This window comes from Podarcis muralis, chromosome 14, assembly GCF_964188315.1.
Source record: "Podarcis muralis chromosome 14, rPodMur119.hap1.1, whole genome shotgun sequence".
NCBI classification, from domain to species: Eukaryota; Metazoa; Chordata; class Lepidosauria; order Squamata; family Lacertidae; genus Podarcis; species Podarcis muralis.
Window position 1 is genome coordinate 9944446 of NC_135668.1, and position 17049 is coordinate 9961494.

Sequence of the window (17049 nt, forward strand, 5' to 3'; positions counted from 1 at the left end):
CTGCCTACCGCTGAAAAAACAAAGAAAATTCTGCAAATGCTAATTGCACGCTGCTAATATATCTTGCAAATGAAGACCAGGAACTTGCTTTTTGACTGAATTATGATATGCCTGGAAATCAAATCTTGAATGAATTGCACATTAGCAGGTTTAATTACAAGGGTAAGCATACCATTTCTCCATATCACAGAAGCCAAATAGCATTCAAGGATACAGGCAGCAGATTTAAGGGGTGGAAATCTTCATGACCTGATGCTATGGACCAACAGCATGAAGTTGTTTTTTGGGGGGGGGTTTGAAAAAAGGACTTGAGGTTTGAGGTACAAGAAAGCAAGTTAGCTAAAGTTGAAAGCAGGCTCAACTTTACCATAAAGCTATTCTTGAATCCAGCCTTAGGGTTAAAGTTCCCATTGGACAAAAGTAATTAAGGCATTGGTTGTACTTGTAGGAAGTGGCAGAATGGTAGGGTGGGTTGTATCACTTTAAAAATATCCTGATAATAAAAAGAAAGCACAGAAAACAGCATGTGTTTCCCTGCTATATTAAACTTTCCTTTTGCCACAAATTAAGATGGAGGAGTGTTCAAAACTAGACTCCCCAGAAGTGGAACAGTCCATTCAGCTACCTATCTAGCAGTAGTTTAGTTTGGCCATGACAAAACGATTCCCTATATTCTGCTTCAGTGCTGAAATACCAGAAAATAAGCAAAACATGACAAGCCTTTAGAGATAATGGATACACTCTGACTTGGGGTCAAAAACTGTTCCTACCAGTTACATATTGCTTATAATTCCAATTTCCGATACAGCAGCAGAGAAAGCAAACATCATATTCCAATCTAGCCTGCAAAAGGGAGCAGATGTTTGTCAAGACACAGCCAGACTGTGGTACCATTGACAATGCCTTATATGACCCCGTTTATATTTAGAGAAGAGAAAACCTGGGAGTGGGGAACAGGAAAAAATGGTGGGGCTTCCCCCCCCTTACAAATCGGCAATTTTTAATATTACTATTATGAAATATTGTACAGTGGTACCTCGCAAGACGAATGCCTCGCAAGACAAAAAACTCGCTAGACGGGACTTCCGGTCGGTGCCAGCGCTTAATGGCGGTCCTACCTCCGGGCTCCGGAGAAGGACTGCTCCGCAAGTTCGGGTCTTACCCGCTACGGCGAGTGGGGGACCCCTAAAATCTCAGGCGCGGAAGCCTGAGAGCAAGGAGACTCGGTGGGCACCTTTGCGCCCCCCGGTACTGTGAAAGAGCCTTTTTAAAGGCTCCGGAGCGGCATCGGGAGTGAGCGCGGTGCTGAGAGTCGCTACCCAGCCTGCGGAGTGAAGCCGCGTCGCCATTAGCGGAGAGCGCCGATTCCTTCCTGAAAAGAAAATCTGGACTGGATTCCCGTGAGTAAGAAGGGAAGAAAATCAGGAACCTTTAAAATTAGAAAATTTGGCTGAAAACGGGAGGGCAAAAAATAAGGAAGTCTGCCCCCCCCGGACTGCAGGAACTTAAAGCAACGAAAGACCTCGCTGCAGTTATAAGAAACTTAGTTGCGAACTGTCAAACCTGAGCTGTCAAAAGTATCTCTTCCCTCCAGATCGGCAGGAGAAGGGGGAAAAAAAGATAGTCTTGTGAAGATACTTTTAATTTAAAGGGAAACAAAGTTTTTCACTGCTCTGATCCCCGGGGACGATCTGCCAGGACTTAACACCGGGAAAACTGTTCTTTAAAATAACTTTGAAGTGGATATAGACTATACCTTAAATGGTGAAAAAAAATTTAAGACTCTTAAGATTTGAATGGGACTTTGTTACTGATATTGGACTAGCTAAATTTAAATTGGAGAAAAAGTTTTACAACTTTAATGGCGGACTTGAGATTTCTTACATCCGGTTTTCTGTCTCTTTGTTGTCTCTAACTTGGAAACTTTTAACTGCTCCCTCTTGAGGGCTAAGAGGGAAAAATTGCAAAGTAACTGACTAATAGTGGGATTTTCCATTGCAAGTTTTTCCTGTGAGAACGGCCTTGGGATATGAGTGGCACGGCAGAGGAGATAAGAACCAGATCTAAAGCTAAACTAACACAAAAGAAAAGAGGTTCAATCTCTGGCAACACAGTGCCTGCATCGGATAGTGTGACAGCAGCATCAATGGAATCTATGACACAGGCACTGCTTAAAATAAATCAATCCCTTGAGGCCTTAACAAAGCAATCTACAGAAAATTCAAAGAAATTGACAGAACTTACAGCAAGATTGGATCTGAACACTACATCAGTGGCAACAAATACAGAATCTATAAATAGACTGATTCAGGAATCTTCAGAAACGAGGAAAATTGCAGAGAGTGCGAAATCTGTTGCAGGTGAGACACAGGAAAGACTTGTGCCGATTGAGAAAAAGGTGAATGAGCATGAAGCGGCCCTCTCCTTACTGGAATTACAACGGAAAGAACGGAATCTGAAATTTAGACAGGTTCCAGAGAAAGAAGAGGACAATCTGGCGGAATTTCTCACAGAGGCAATTTTGGAAAATTGGCAAGGAGATCTGGAGGAAGATGAAGTGGGGATAACAACTGCTTTCAGACTTGGTAGAAAGCAAAGCAAGAAGTCAAGGGATTGTCTGATCACCTTTAGAACCAAAGAGGAAAGAGACAAGATACTGAACCTTCACTATCAAAAAGCTTTGGTGATTGGAAACATTCAAGTCCAAATCTTTAAGGACATCCCTAAATACATCTTGGAAGTGAGGACTTTTTATAGAGACCTTGCCAATTTGTTGAGGAAGAACTTTATACCCTTCAGGTGGGAATTTCCACAGGGGTTGTCCTTTAACTACAAAGGGAAGAAAGTAAGAATAAGAACAGTACAGGAGAAAGAGTACTTTTTGGAGAGAAACCTAGAGGACCTACAGAAAGGTACGGTGGACCCGGCAAAAGAAGGACAAGGATTAACACCAGAAGGAGGAGGGCTAACGGACATTGCAAATCTATCATTTGGACTACCACAACCGCCAACTGAAGAGGAAGAAAAACTTGGAGCAGTCGGAGGATCAAACATCTAACAAACAAAATGTCTCTGCAACTTCTAAGCTGGAATTGCAACGGTTTGAACCATCCCAGAAAAAAACGACAGGTTTTCCACATTTTGAAAAGGGAACAACTGGATCTGATATGTCTACAGGAAACTCATATAACTAGAGCACACAGGAAATTGTTGGTGAACAAAAGATTGGGACAAGAATTTATATCTTCCGATAAAGTAAAAAAGAGAGGAGTAGTGATTTATGCAAAAGAAAAATTGGACCCAAAATTAAAATTTAAGGATGAAGAAGGAAGATACCTGGCAATTGAAGTACAGATCCAGGGGGAAAAATATTTGATAATTGGAATATATGCACCAAATGATGGGAAGGCAGAATTTTTTAAGAAGTTGCATGAGACTTTACTAGACCATCTCGACTGCAAAATAATAATGATGGGGGACATGAACGGAGTGGTTTCTACAAATATGGACAAGGCACAAAGACAGACAATATCTAAAGAAGGAAGACTACCAAAGACTTTCTTCGAGATGACGGAAAATATGGACTTGATTGACATTTGGAGAACAAAGAATCCTCTCGAGAGAGAGGGAACTTTTTTCTCAGAATCTAAAATGACATGGACGAGAATTGACCAAATCTGGGTATCCAGTGTGATGGCTACAAAGATTAAAAAGGTAGAAATCTGCCCAAAAACCTGCTCCGACCATAATGCCGTAAAGATGGAAATGAAAATGACAACAACTGGATCCTTTAGATGGAGAATGAATGACTCCTTATTTAGAGATGAACAATTCTGTAAAAAGGCCCTAAAGACATTGAAAGATTACTTTGAGATAAATTTGAGAACAGATGTTGAAAAAAGAACAATTTGGGACGCGAGTAAAGCCGTGATGAGAGGCTTCCTGATACAACAGAATTCAATCAAGAGGAAAAAGCAAAATGAAAGGAAAGAAAGAATTTTAGAAAAAATGAAGGAAGGAGAAAAGAAACTGAGGTCAAAACCAAAGTCTCAAGAAATTTTGAGAGAGATAAAATATTATCAGACGCAATATATGGAACTGACAAATCAAGAGATAGAATGGAAAATTAAACAAATGAGACAAAGGACTTTTGAGTCTGCAGACAAGTGTGGGAAGCTCCTTGCATGGCAATTGAAAAAGAGGCAAAAATTGAATACAGTTACTTGTTTGGAGATAGAGGGAAAGAATATTCATAAGCCAAATGAGATAAGTAATTGTTTTCAAAGTTTTTTTAGGAAATTATACACACAAGGGCCAGTAAACGAACAAGAAATAGAAGAATTTCTTAAAAATCATGGACTACCGAAAATTTCAGAACAGGGCAAGTTGATTTTGAATGAGAAAATAACAGAACAAGAAATAGAGGAGGCCATTCAAAAGGCACAGCTGGGAAAGTCTCCAGGACCAGATGGACTGACGGCTAGATATTATAAAGCTTTGAGAGAATGTTTAGTGCAACCACTGAAAGAAGTTTGCAATGAAATATTGGAGGGGAAAAGGGCACCTGAAACGTGGAAAGAGGCCTTTATCTCACTTATACCAAAGACAGAGACTGAAAAGAACCAGGTTAAGAACTACCGCCCGATATCATTATTAAATGTGGATTACAAAATTTTTGCAGACATTTTAGCAAAAAGATTGAAGAAAGTATTGACAGGTGAGATTCATAAGGATCAAACTGGCTTTCTCCCGGGAAGACACATGTCTGACAATGTGAGGAACATAATAGACATTGTGGAACTGTTGGAAATGAACATTAACAGAAAAGCGGCTTTGATTTTTGTGGACGCGGAGAAAGCCTTTGACAATATTTGTTGGAGTTTTATGAAAAAGAATCTCCAAGGGATGGGGGTAGGCCAAGGTTTTGAAAATGGTATAGGTGCAATTTACTCTGAGCAGAAGGCAAAGCTAATTGTGAATAATGTGGTAACGGAAGAGATAGCTATAGAGAAAGGAACACGACAGGGATGCCCTATTTCCCCCCTACTTTTTATACTGGTCCTGGAGGTTTTGCTAAATATGATTAGAAAGGACCAGTTGGTTAAAGGAATTCAGGTCGGAGTGAGAGAGTATAAATTAAGGGCATTTGCAGATGACCTAGTTTTGACTTTGCAGCAGCCAATCACTAGTACAAAAAGAGTTTTAGAACTGATTGAGACATTTGGTCAAGTTGCAGGATTTAAATTGAACAAACAAAAAACTAAAGTCTTGGAGAAAAATCTAACAAATGAAGAAAAAGAGACATTCCAGAATGAAACAGGTCTGGAGATAGCAAAAAAAGTGAAGTACTTGGGGGTGAATTTGACAGCGAAAAATGTGAATCTTTTTAAAGACAATTATGATAAATGTTGGACAGAAGTTAAGAAAGACTTAGACATATGGTCAAGGCTGAAACTTTCCTTGTTAGGCAGAATTGCTGTTATCAAAATGAATGTATTGCCTAGAATGTTATTTCTGTTTCAGACATTACAAATAATAGACAAGATGGACTGTTTCAAGAGGTGGCAGAAAGACATATCGAAATTTGTTTGGCAGGGCAAAAAGCCAAGAATAAAATTTAAGACATTAACAGATGCGAAAGATAGAGGGGGTTTTGCCCTGCCGGACTTAAGACTTTACTATGAATCAGCAGCCTTTTGCTGGTTGAAAGATTGGCTGCTCCTCGAGAATACAGACATTTTGGATCTTGAAGGATTTGATAACAGATTTGGTTGGCATGCATATATATGGTATGACAAGGTAAAATTGCATAAAGGTTTTAAGAGCCATATGGTGAGGAAAGCTCTGTATAATGTCTGGATAAGGTATAAAGATTTGTTTGAAAATAGAACCCCCAGGTGGTTGTCACCAATGGAAGCAAAAGAGGTGAAAAAATTGAATATGGGTTCTAATTGGCCTAAATATTGTGAAATTATAGAACAAGATGGTGAAAATGTAAAATTGCAGAGTTTTGAGAAACTGAAGTTTAAGGTGAGAGATTGGTTACATTATCGACAGATAAATGAAGTATTCAAACAGGACAGAAAGAAAGGCTTCCAAGTGGAGAAGTCAAAACTAGAAACAGAACTGTTAGAACCCAATACTAAAAACTTGTCAAGAATGTACAACTTGCTGTTGAAATGGAATACTCAAGACGAAATGGTGAAATCTAGTATGATTAAATGGGCACAGGATATTGGGCATGACATTGAGCTTGCTGACTGGGAGCAGTTATGGACCACTGGTGTTAAATTTACGGCATGTAATGCCTTAAGAGAAAACATTATGAAAATGATCTACAGGTGGTACATGACTCCTGCTAAGTTAGCAAAGATCTATCATTTGCCCAACAACAAGTGTTGGAAGTGTAATGAAACGGAGGGAACTTTCTATCACCTTTGGTGGACCTGCCCGAAGATTAAGGCTTTCTGGGAAATGATCTATAATGAAATAAAAAAAGTTCTGAAGAGAACGTTTGTTAAAAAACCAGAGGCCTTTCTCTTGGGTATGGTGGGTCAAATGGTGCCAAAGAAGGATAGGACATTTTTTATGTATGCCACTACAGCAGCAAGAATTCTTCTAGCAAAGTATTGGAAGACGCAAGATTTACCCACGTTGGAAGAATGGCAGACGAAGGTGATTGACTATATGGGACTGGCAGAGATGACTGGCAGAATTCGAGACCGGGGGAAAGAGGCGGTGGATGAAGACTGGAACAAATTTAAAGTTTATCTCAAAAACTGTTGTAATTTGGAAAATTAGGGGCTCAGAGTTATAAGAGATAAAGAACTACAGTTGTATTAATAACTAATTGAAGCTAAATATATGAAAGATAATCAAGCCTATTATCAGAGGGTTGCTGAAAAATCTTGAAACAAGAATGCAGAAAAGGGGTGGTATGGGGAAGTCGATTTTGTGTTTGTTTATGTTTATGTTTTTGCTATGTTTTTTCTTTACTTATGGAAAACTAATAAAAATTTATTATAAAAAAAAAAAAAACTCGCTAGACGAAAGGTTTTTCCGTTTTCGATTTGCCTCGCAAGACGAATTTCCCCTATGGGCTTGCTTCGCAAGACGAAAACGTCTCGCGACTTTGTTTTCTTTGTCTAAAAACAAAGACATGTTTTGTTTATAAAGTTAATTTATTTTCCCTTCAATTTTTGAACTGCTCTTTACAGTATGTGTGACTTTAAAGAGCAGTTAATAAACTGTTGTTGTACCAAATTTGGCTTTGTTTGGACTTTTTTTGACCATAGGAACGCATTAATTGATTTTCAATGCATTCCTATGGGATTTCGTGCTTCGCAAGACGAAAAATTCGCTAGACGACAAAAATTGCGGAACGAATTAATTTCGTCTTGCGGGGCACCACTGTATTTTAGACTGATGAACAAAACTTTAAAGACAGAATGGTGGGGTTTTTTTGATACACCAAAAGACAAAAAACAAAAATACAAATGAAAAGAGAGATAAACATAGTATTAATTACAAGATTATAAAGCAAATAATGGTCTTTGGACTGTAGACCCGACCTCCCGTCTATTCCCAGTTTCAATTATGCGTTACTTGTTGCCAGTATACACTTTTATCATAGATTGACTAATTCTTAATTTATCTTAGATCTCATATCTTTCTTAAAGCTACTACTGAAATTATTCAAATGCTGCGACAGAGTTTAAACTGCTGTAATTATTTTGCATATAAACTTTGAAGACCTCCCATTTCGAAACAAATTCCTGTTTTGGTTTGTTCTTTATTTTTTCTGATAGGCTAAAAAGAGAGAGCGCGCGCACAGAATTCTCAAATGCAAGAGCAAGATGCACTCTGGCCTCTTGGAGGGCACTGCCGTTGTCACAAGAGGATCTGATACCTTCTTTGCTGTGGCCTCCCTTTTGCTGGCATAGTTAAGTGGACCTGTTTCTGACCTCTTGACTAGGCCTCAAAGGACTCAGGAGTGGAAAAAGTACAGAGAAACATAATATTGTTAACACCCAAATTCATGCTGCTGCAAATTGTTTGGATGCATGTCAAAGGCAGAAATACAAGTGATGACAGCACAGATTGTATTCCTCCTGCAACATGGTGGCCAAGGTTTTTGCACAACACAACCTCCAACTCCTCTTGCTTCTTACTTATTTCAGATTCCTCCATCTTCTAAAGCACGTGGGGGTGGGAATAATAATAATATTTATTATTATTTTTATTTATACCCCACACCTTCCAGGTTTAAAAACTGGGCTCAGGGCGGCTAACAACAAATATGAAGCATTGATTAAAATGCGACTTAAAAACAGCGTAAAATACAACATAAAATGCAGCATCAATATCAATAAAATTCAAAAATTCAGGGGTCATTTTGTTGGGGGGGACGGGGACCCAGTCAGTAGACATCAAACTATCACCAAGGCTAACTGGCCAAGTTGGTTCTACTAGGGCCAGCAAGGAAACCAGGGAAGAATTTAAATGTGGGGTCCCAGAAAGGGTTTCTTCATAGAAGAGTAAAGGGAAAAGGGAATAGAGGATCAGGCTAATTCAAATTGAAGGCCAGGCGGAATAGCTCTGTCTTACAGGCCCTGTGGAAGGAGATCAAGTCCTGCAGGGCCCTAGTCTTGTGGGACAGAGCATTCCACCAGGTCGGAGCCGTCACTGAAAAAGCCCTGGCTCTGGTGGAGGATAGTCTGGCTTCCTTAGGGCCTGGGACCTTTAAGCTATTATTATTCATGGACCTTAGGGTCCTCTGCAGGACCTACCAGGAGAAGCAGTCCCGTAAGTATGAGGGTCTTACGCCGCATAAGAAGGTCTATGTTTGGAACAACACGATTTGTTTTACTCTACCACTGATTGTTTCTGTTTTTATTGTTTTTTGCCTGCTTCTCATAAACTGGCAAAACCAAAGAGATGCTGGATTTATCATAGTTCAGCAACTTGTAGCTTCTGGATAAGGTGCAAGGATAATATGCTCACCTACAGCATATTACAGTAATCTAGTCACAAGCTTATCCTTACTTCCTTGTCCAGGAACAGTTGTAGTTGGTGTGCCAAGCAAAGCTGCTAATGAGCCACAAATTGTCACCAGGACTTCTAGTGACAGCAATGGATTTGGGTCTGAGCCCACCAAACTGTCACCCAGGACAGGTAAACAACCCAATTCCGAGACCTAGAAACCACTCATAAATAAAAATAACTTTTAAATGGTAGGTGCTGCAGCAATCTAAAGGAGGTACTTCGCACTTCTAGTGATGCTGTTATGCTAAAGCATTGCAAGGCTGGAGTACTTCTTTCAACAAGATTCCCATTCCCAACGACACTGAGAAATTGTATTACTCGTTTTAGGCAGACCATTTTCTATTTCTGGGTTTGAACCGCTTTCTCCCATTGTTGCTCCAACTGAAATTGTGCGTTTCTGTGACCTTTACACACGATGTGGCTGCAGACATTGCATTACCATGATGCAGAATGCAGGGAAATTGGAGAAGTTGTGGACCACTGTTGCCATACCAATAAGGTATCCTTGAGCTCAGAAATGAACGGCAAGTAGAATACAAGTTGCCAAATTAGGAAATATTCTTAGTATATTGGAGTAAGAGGGGATGGTGTCAGCATCCCTCTCCCAAAACTGGCCGGCTGGATCTTCTGTATACCCAGCTGCCCATTCCTATTCTGGCAGACTTTGTCTTATGCCGATGTCACATCCATGCTATACACTTAAAGCACTCATATACCTCTGGTACAGTCATGACTTCCCTCAAAGAATCCTGGGAACTGCCCAGAGCTGTTACAAGACCCAACAGTGCCCATGTTTCTTTGGAGGGAACCATGACTGGTATGATACTACATTGAATGTAGTAGCTCTTACCTGAGCCAGACCATTTATCCCCCTAGGTCAGTATTATCTACTCTTACTTGGCAATGGCCTGGTAAAGTTATAGACAAGACTTCTTTCCCAGTTCTAACTGGGTATGGCTGGGATTAAACCTAGAAAACTTCTATATGCAATGCATGTGCTCTACACCAGTGAGCTACTGCTCCGTACAGTTGCCAGGGGCTGGGGCGGTTAACTCAACTGTTGGCTCAGCAACTTGCTTTCCTTTCCTACTGTATTCTGGCTAGCCCTTGCCAGCATTGCTGCCTTTCTTCTTTGCTATCTTGTCTTAACTGCAATGCAAATGTCTGCAACCTCTTGAGAATTTGCTCTCAGACCACTTCAGTCAAACTCTGGAGGGTTGGCTGGGAAAGTTGCTTCATCTCCTATCAAACTTTCAACCAGTGGCCAAGTCCTAGTGGTCCCTGCCCTAGCTCCCAAGAGGCGGTAGTACTTGACACTCTACAGCCATGGCCTCTCCACTACAACCAAGATGCCCCAACTACATTAACTGCTTAAACCAGTGTTTCCCAAACTTGGGTCTCCAGCTGTTTTTGGACTACAACTCCCATCACCCCTAGCTAGCAAGACCAGTGGTCAGGGATGATGGGAATTGCAGTCCAACAACAGCTAGAGAACAAAGTTTGGGAAACATTGATTTAAACCATAGGCTTCCAGTACAGTTCAGTACAGTTCCAGGACGCAGGTGGCGCTGTGGTCTAAACCACAGTGCCTAGGGCTTGCTGATCAGAAGGTCGGCGGTTCGAATCCCCACGATAGGGTGAGCTCCCGTTGCTCGGTCCCTGCTCCTGCCAACCTAGCAGTTCAAAATCATGCCAAAAAGTGCAAGCAGATAAATAGGTACTACTCTGGCGGGAAGGTAAACGGTGTTTCCGTGCACTGCTCTGGTTTGCCAGAAGCGGCTTAGCCATGCTGGCCACATGACCCGGAAGCTGTCTGCAGACCAACGCCAGCTCCCTCGGCCAGTAAAGTGAAATGAGCGCCACAACCCCAGAGTCGTCCGCGACTGGACTTAATGGTCAGACATCCCTTTACTGTGTGCCATTCCCTGCAACTAAATATACCAAAGAAAGGTGGTCACAGAACCCAGCTGACAAATCTGCAACAGAGGAATCACTTTCCTTACCTGGTGAAATAGAAGGCTGTGGACTATATACTTCAATGAAAGCAGCACCGCTGTAAGCAATGCATAATAAAGCTACAGATCACACAGCCTTTACCACTCTGGATGGTGAGAGCGAGTCACAGAGGAGCTGCATGCCGATTTAAAGGAATCACAGCAGTAAGTACATGCTTGGATTCAGAACTCATCAGTAGTCAAACACTGGCACTTCAAGAGTGCAGATCAGCAATAGTATTTTTAGCATGATTGCGAACTTTTTGCACTTTCAGCCAGCTCCCTGTAGGTTTGTACAGCTGAGTCATTACAGAAGCTTCTAAACTGTTCAGAACCAACAGCATAGCCTGGTACTTGGCAGGGCTTGTCCCTCCCAACCTACAGGCTGGGGCCTTGAGACAAGTCTGGTCAATGCTGCAGTCCTGGTGTCCAGCACTTCGCCAAGATGCCAGCTGCTGCACCAAGACATGGCGAAGGAAATCTGCCTGCTGGAAATCTGACTCTCGACAAAGCATCCAGTCTTCGCATACTAAAGCAGTGAACTCAAGGAGATTTCTTCCTTTGCTGAATGATGCACTTGGGAAGGCCATCTACATTGCTACTTGCTTTTTAAAAACCTGTCTGGAACCCTGGAGAACCAATGCCAGCCCATGCAGAGAATACTAAACTGCGTGGACCAACAGTATGACTCAGTATAAAGTCGCTTCCTATGTTGTTCCTATGTTTGACAGTTTTTAATTTTGAACTCCTTCTCCAAAATAGGCTTTTCCATACATAGGCAAAATCAGCTCTCTTCTGCTGTTCCTCTGGCTCTGCAGAGTCATTGCAAAGCAGATCAATCAATAAGGGGCATGGGAGGTTAGAACAGTGAACATGCAATGGCAGAGTTTTGCATGGGAACGGAGACACCCACTGCTGCTTCCTTGCTGTTCAGCCACTTCCAACACTTCTTTTTTGCTTAAGGTGGTGGTGGGGAGGCCACCCAGCTCAAGCACAATTCTGTGCTTGGATTGAGAATCGAAGTGGTATGTGATTCAGAGCTGACTTATGACCACGAGACGACAACACACCCATAGTTCAGTTTTTGCAGAGGAGTTAATGTAGCTGCATGCACCAAAAGGCACACAATATTGCCAACTTGGGCCTGCTGTCAGCCTTCCCACCAGAGTACCTGTCCCCTTTTGCTGAAAGATTCTCAAAATATCCAATGCCCTTCTTTATCGGCTAATGCTCCATTTCACAGAATTGTAGAGTTGGAAGGCACAACGAGGATCATCTAGTCCAACCCCCTGCAGTGCAGGAATCTTTCACCCAACATGGGACTCGAACCCACAACACAGAGATTAAGAGTCTCATGCTTTACCAACTCTATGTAGATTTCAATTCCCCCCCCCCTTTTTATTATGGACTGTTTATGTAATTATTGCTTATCGTTGGATGAAATGTGGGACTAGCTGCTTTTTTAGAAAAATAAGTGCTTATACACACACAGAACACCCTGAATGTTATACAATCCCTGCCCTCTAGGTGGGTTAATAGATGTGTGGGTGTTGCCACTCGTCCTATTTCTAATATGACTTTTCTCACATTGGGTATGGTCTGAAAATCTCTTGCTATGCATATTGTCTGTTGAACCTTAGCTACAAATTCAGGCCCTACATTGACACTGGTTAACTTAACGGATTTATTTAACAGGTTATATACACAGCTCGTTGGTAGTACTCCTAACAGACCTATGCAGAACATCTCCTGGCCTTAGGGATGGGAGTAGAGAAGGAGTCACAAAGCTGGGCTGTACATTTCAGGGAACAATGCACAGTTAATTTACTGTGCCCACATGTACAACACATGATGCCCAGATTGAACTGGTGCTTGGGCCCATATGCAATGCTATTTCTGCCCTATGTCTCATAAATATGCTCTCAATGCCAATGGGATCGTTCTGCATTGCAAGAATGCCTCTAAATTGCACGCTCATAGTCAATGGAAACAGTTATCTAGGTTGGTGAAATCTTAACTTTTGTGGTCAGGGCAAACTGGGGGTATCAGAGCAGACTTCTGCCACGGACAGAATTTGGGCAAGTTTTGCATTACTGTAAAGAGACTCAAGCGGGATTTACTTTGCTTATCGGGGCTCCCATCTGGGGGAAGTTATTTTTGCAGCAGTATCTTACAGCTGGTTGCAGTGCAGTTAAGAAGTACTGTAGTCATATATTGCTGCAATACAATGGAGTCTAGTGCAGCAGGTCTACAGTACAGAAATAAGTTACGGAGCACGCTTTGTTCAGGTAGTTGCCTAGGCATGTCTGGTTAATGCTGAGCCTCTTTGTGGCCTTCATGATCACATGCACACTGTCTGGAAATCCTTACTGATATGTTACCCCTTCGCACATCGCCTCCCTGGCTTGTATTATATGCACTTTTAATGGGACATTGGGTACATCCAGCAGACCACTTCATTTCCTTAATCACCACAGTCCCCACCTGCCCTGCAGACTGTCAAAGTGGCACACACAGTTTTTACAGATGGCTACAGTTGAGCAAGTGCCAATACTGCCCCACCTTAAGATGTCTGCACCAAGCTCTTGCCCCAGCCCACTGCGGCCATTATTCTATTGCAATACAAGCAAGCATGTTAAAAGCACAATATATGCCCAGCAGAGTTAATGGCTGCATTTACAGGGCTCTTTGGGAATCAGTTTGGTAGGGCAGATGTCCTCTGAGCATCCAACATCTCCCACTAATGCAGCCCTGCATTAGTTTTCCTACAGAAACTACCGTAGTTGTATTAATGCAACACATCTGTTGCCAAAATGAGCACAGCCCAAAATGAAAACAGTGAAGCAATTAAAGTACTTCTCTGACAGGCAACTTTTGCAATAACATAAATGGGCCTTCTGCATGTGGTTTCAAGCCCACCCGTCCCACTTCCTGGGAACACCCACCTGTTCCCCACCCACCCCAATTACATGAGCAGGAGAGGCATACAAGCCTTTCCTTAAGCCAGTCTTGCTAGAAGTTTGCAGAAGCGCTCAGAAGCTATTTAAGATGCTGATGCCAAAAGCATTTACAACAGCCTGACTGGACCAGCAAAAATACTGCCGAAACATCATACTGATTTGTCCTGCCACCCGTCAAAAGCCAGTGGTAGTTCCCAAGGCTTTAACAGGATAAAAATACGTTTTGGTTTCTTCTGCAAAAGCCAATACAACGCACATTCTCAAAGAACTGTACTGAGTATCATTGTAAACTTTGCCAGCTGAGCAAAAGCAGAATAGTTTTCAGAGGGCAGTGACTAGACTATTTTGGGTTTCTTTTACTTAGCTTGGCTTCTCCAAAGTTTCATCTTCCTGACTCATCACAGGCTGGCAAATCACAGAAACTCTGCAGTAGGAGAGGACAACACTCAAAGAAACAGGTGCAAATCCTTGGCTCCCCCATGAAGGAAAACTTCAAAAGGATAATGGAATGTGAGAGTTTAGTGCAGTCACATCCAAACAGAGATACTATCCTAACCTGGTAGATACAGATCCGTAATCTCACAATAGGAATAGAGGCACCTCTCACAGGCCCTTGACCCAGGAAGAGCTACCACCCACTGCCCAGAGTCAAGATTTGGGCATCTGCTAATGAGCCTGAATGAGGCTCCTTTCATTTCTTTCTACACCCCCCTGCAGGGGGCAGTTTCAATTGCTGTGGGAACTTCTGGTGGGTTGAAAAGCACAGTAAAAAACAACAACAGTCTAAATAAATACAATTAAACTCCTTACCGTCATCACCTACCCACGTTGCAACAGCCTAAAATATTACAACAGCCCACGATTCGAAGCCACTTTGGGGAGCACAACTTAAGTCCTCCAACCAGCTGGCTCTACAGGAGCATCACAGAAAACACTACTACTGCCCCCCGCCCAATATTTACCATTGCATTCTCAATGCAGTATCAGGTTTAGAAACTTATCGCTCCCTATTAATTGGGGAGGGGGGCAGCTACAGTTTCCCTTCCCCAAAAGGTCTCACTTAGCGCCCCAATATTACTCTTGAGGGAATGGGTGCCTTAGTAAAACAATAACAATAATAATGTTAAGAAGGAAGCTGTCGGGAGTAATCAGAACCTGCCGTTATGCCAGGAACATCTCCTGGTGACAAAGCTGCAAAAAAAGGCAATCCGGCAACTGTTGCTGTGCGTCAGCAGAGTCACTCACCAGACTGCAGGCTAGGCTGGGCTGCAGCATCCGGATCCTGGGAGCTCCATGGCCTGTCCCACCCTGGCTGGCTGAGAGACTGCAGCCCAAGGCACAGGTCAGTGGTGTCTGGGAGGCCACGCGGACCTTCCTGCACAGAAGGTGGGAAGAGCATTCTGCTTGCTGCCACTCCCTTGGAGTCCTGGAAGTCTGCTCAGACAGGGGGAAGAAAGAAAAACACACACAAATAAAAAATACACTCACGCACGAGCTCGGGAGTTTAGGAGTTTTTCAGAGGGAGAAGCCCAAACCAGATCTCACGATATTCAGCAGCTATTATTCCTACAGATAGTGATGACATGGAGGGGTGGCAGGGAGGAGAGGAGCAGAGCACCAGATGGCCTGCGCCCAGACCCACGTCCACCCTCCTATCCCGCCGGCACTAGTGACTGGGCCGGCATGTGACCAGGCTCTGCTGATGCTTACCGTTCTGCCAGAGACGTCACACGGCCATGCAATATAGCCACATCTTCGCTTACATGATAGAGGTGGAGAGCAAGCCTGCCCATGGGAGCCGAGGCAGCATGCAGGAGGAGAGAAGAGGCGAGGCCAGCGGACACAGTTAAACAGGGAGCTGTAGCTTAGCTCTGAGCGGGGAGGTGGCTGGAGGCAGCAGCCATCCCCCTCAGTTAAAGCAGAGCAGCAGAGGCAGCAGCACAGCGGCAGAGAGAGTGTGTGTATGTGAGTGAGTGAGAGAGAGAGAGAGAGATCACACTGTTGGCTTGGTGCTATCCAGCTCCCCTGGCCCCGCCTCCCCACCCACAACCCCCAAAAAACCCTTTCGTCCTGGAATGTTTCCAGCTGCTGGCGCAAGCCCTGGAAGCAGCAAAATGCAAAGCTTCACAATTCTGCTAGCATCGTCTGTTTGCTTTAAACTTGGCTGCCGCGAGCCCTCACAGTCTCTGCATTGTTTACCGCTATGGGTAACCTTCAAATAAAAGAAAGATTCTGAGCTACGCGTTGGGAGGTGCATGCACACTTAAGGGGTAGTGGTAACAGAGCCTGACGTTTAAACAGTGCTAAGGTTAAAGTCAGCATCCCCCTGCCTTAATATTTAAAAAAACTATTTTGGAAGGGGGGGGACAGCCACACCCAAAGCATAACCTGTCACTACACTGCTTTCCCATCTAAAAAAAAAAATGTATCTCCAAAATAAATGGCACAGGGGTGTAGGAGGAAAACGCAGTTATGTTTTGCAAGTCTCCAAATTCCAGCATAATGCAGAACAGGGTGGGAGCCAGACCAGAGAACCTTGTCTCCTTTGAAGCTCTAGTCATAAGGTGTTCCAGCAGTAACATCCTGCTCACACTGCCACCCACCTGAGATTTAACCGCTGGAACACCAAAGAGCACAGCTACCTGTGCCAACCTCTGGAATTGCTAAGAAATGGCAGTTTCATTCTCAACTTAAGACCAGACATGCTGCTTGAAACCCTAAAAGGGAGTTACAAAGCAGCCATATTTTTAGTACAGAATAAGGAGGAGGATCTTTGAGGATGCAAAATTAGCTTCTTGATGAAATCATCCAGGGGTTGTTTTTTTGGGGGGGGGTGAGGGGGAGACAATCAGTTATCAGCAAACCAACCAATCTATCATTTTTCATGGCCAAGTATTACATGAAGTCAACACCACACTTATGTAGTAGGCAGCTTGCATTTTATGCATTATCACCTGATAAAATCCTTATTCTCCATCCCAGCAAGAATCTCTACACACAAAACGACCCCTCCAATTTAGGGGTAAGGCATTCGCTGCCTTGCATCATAA

At 42.9% G+C, this 17049-nt stretch overlaps 1 protein-coding gene across 8 annotated transcripts in view; it reads right to left on the bottom strand.

Moving 5' to 3' along the window:
- The window catches only part of CPEB1 (cytoplasmic polyadenylation element binding protein 1), a 56141-nt gene that overhangs the window by 29085 nt on the left and 10007 nt on the right, over nt 1-17049 (bottom strand). For 7 of the 8 annotated variants that reach the window (XM_028706474.2, XM_028706473.2, XM_028706470.2 and 4 more), the window contains exon 3: nt 15245-15433. In XM_028706474.2, coding sequence (XP_028562307.1) covers nt 15245-15433 — 189 coding nt within the window. Of the gene's footprint in view, nt 1-15244; nt 15434-15709; nt 16002-17049 lie in introns of those variants that run through there. The other variant, XM_028706480.2, reaches the window with a different exon arrangement.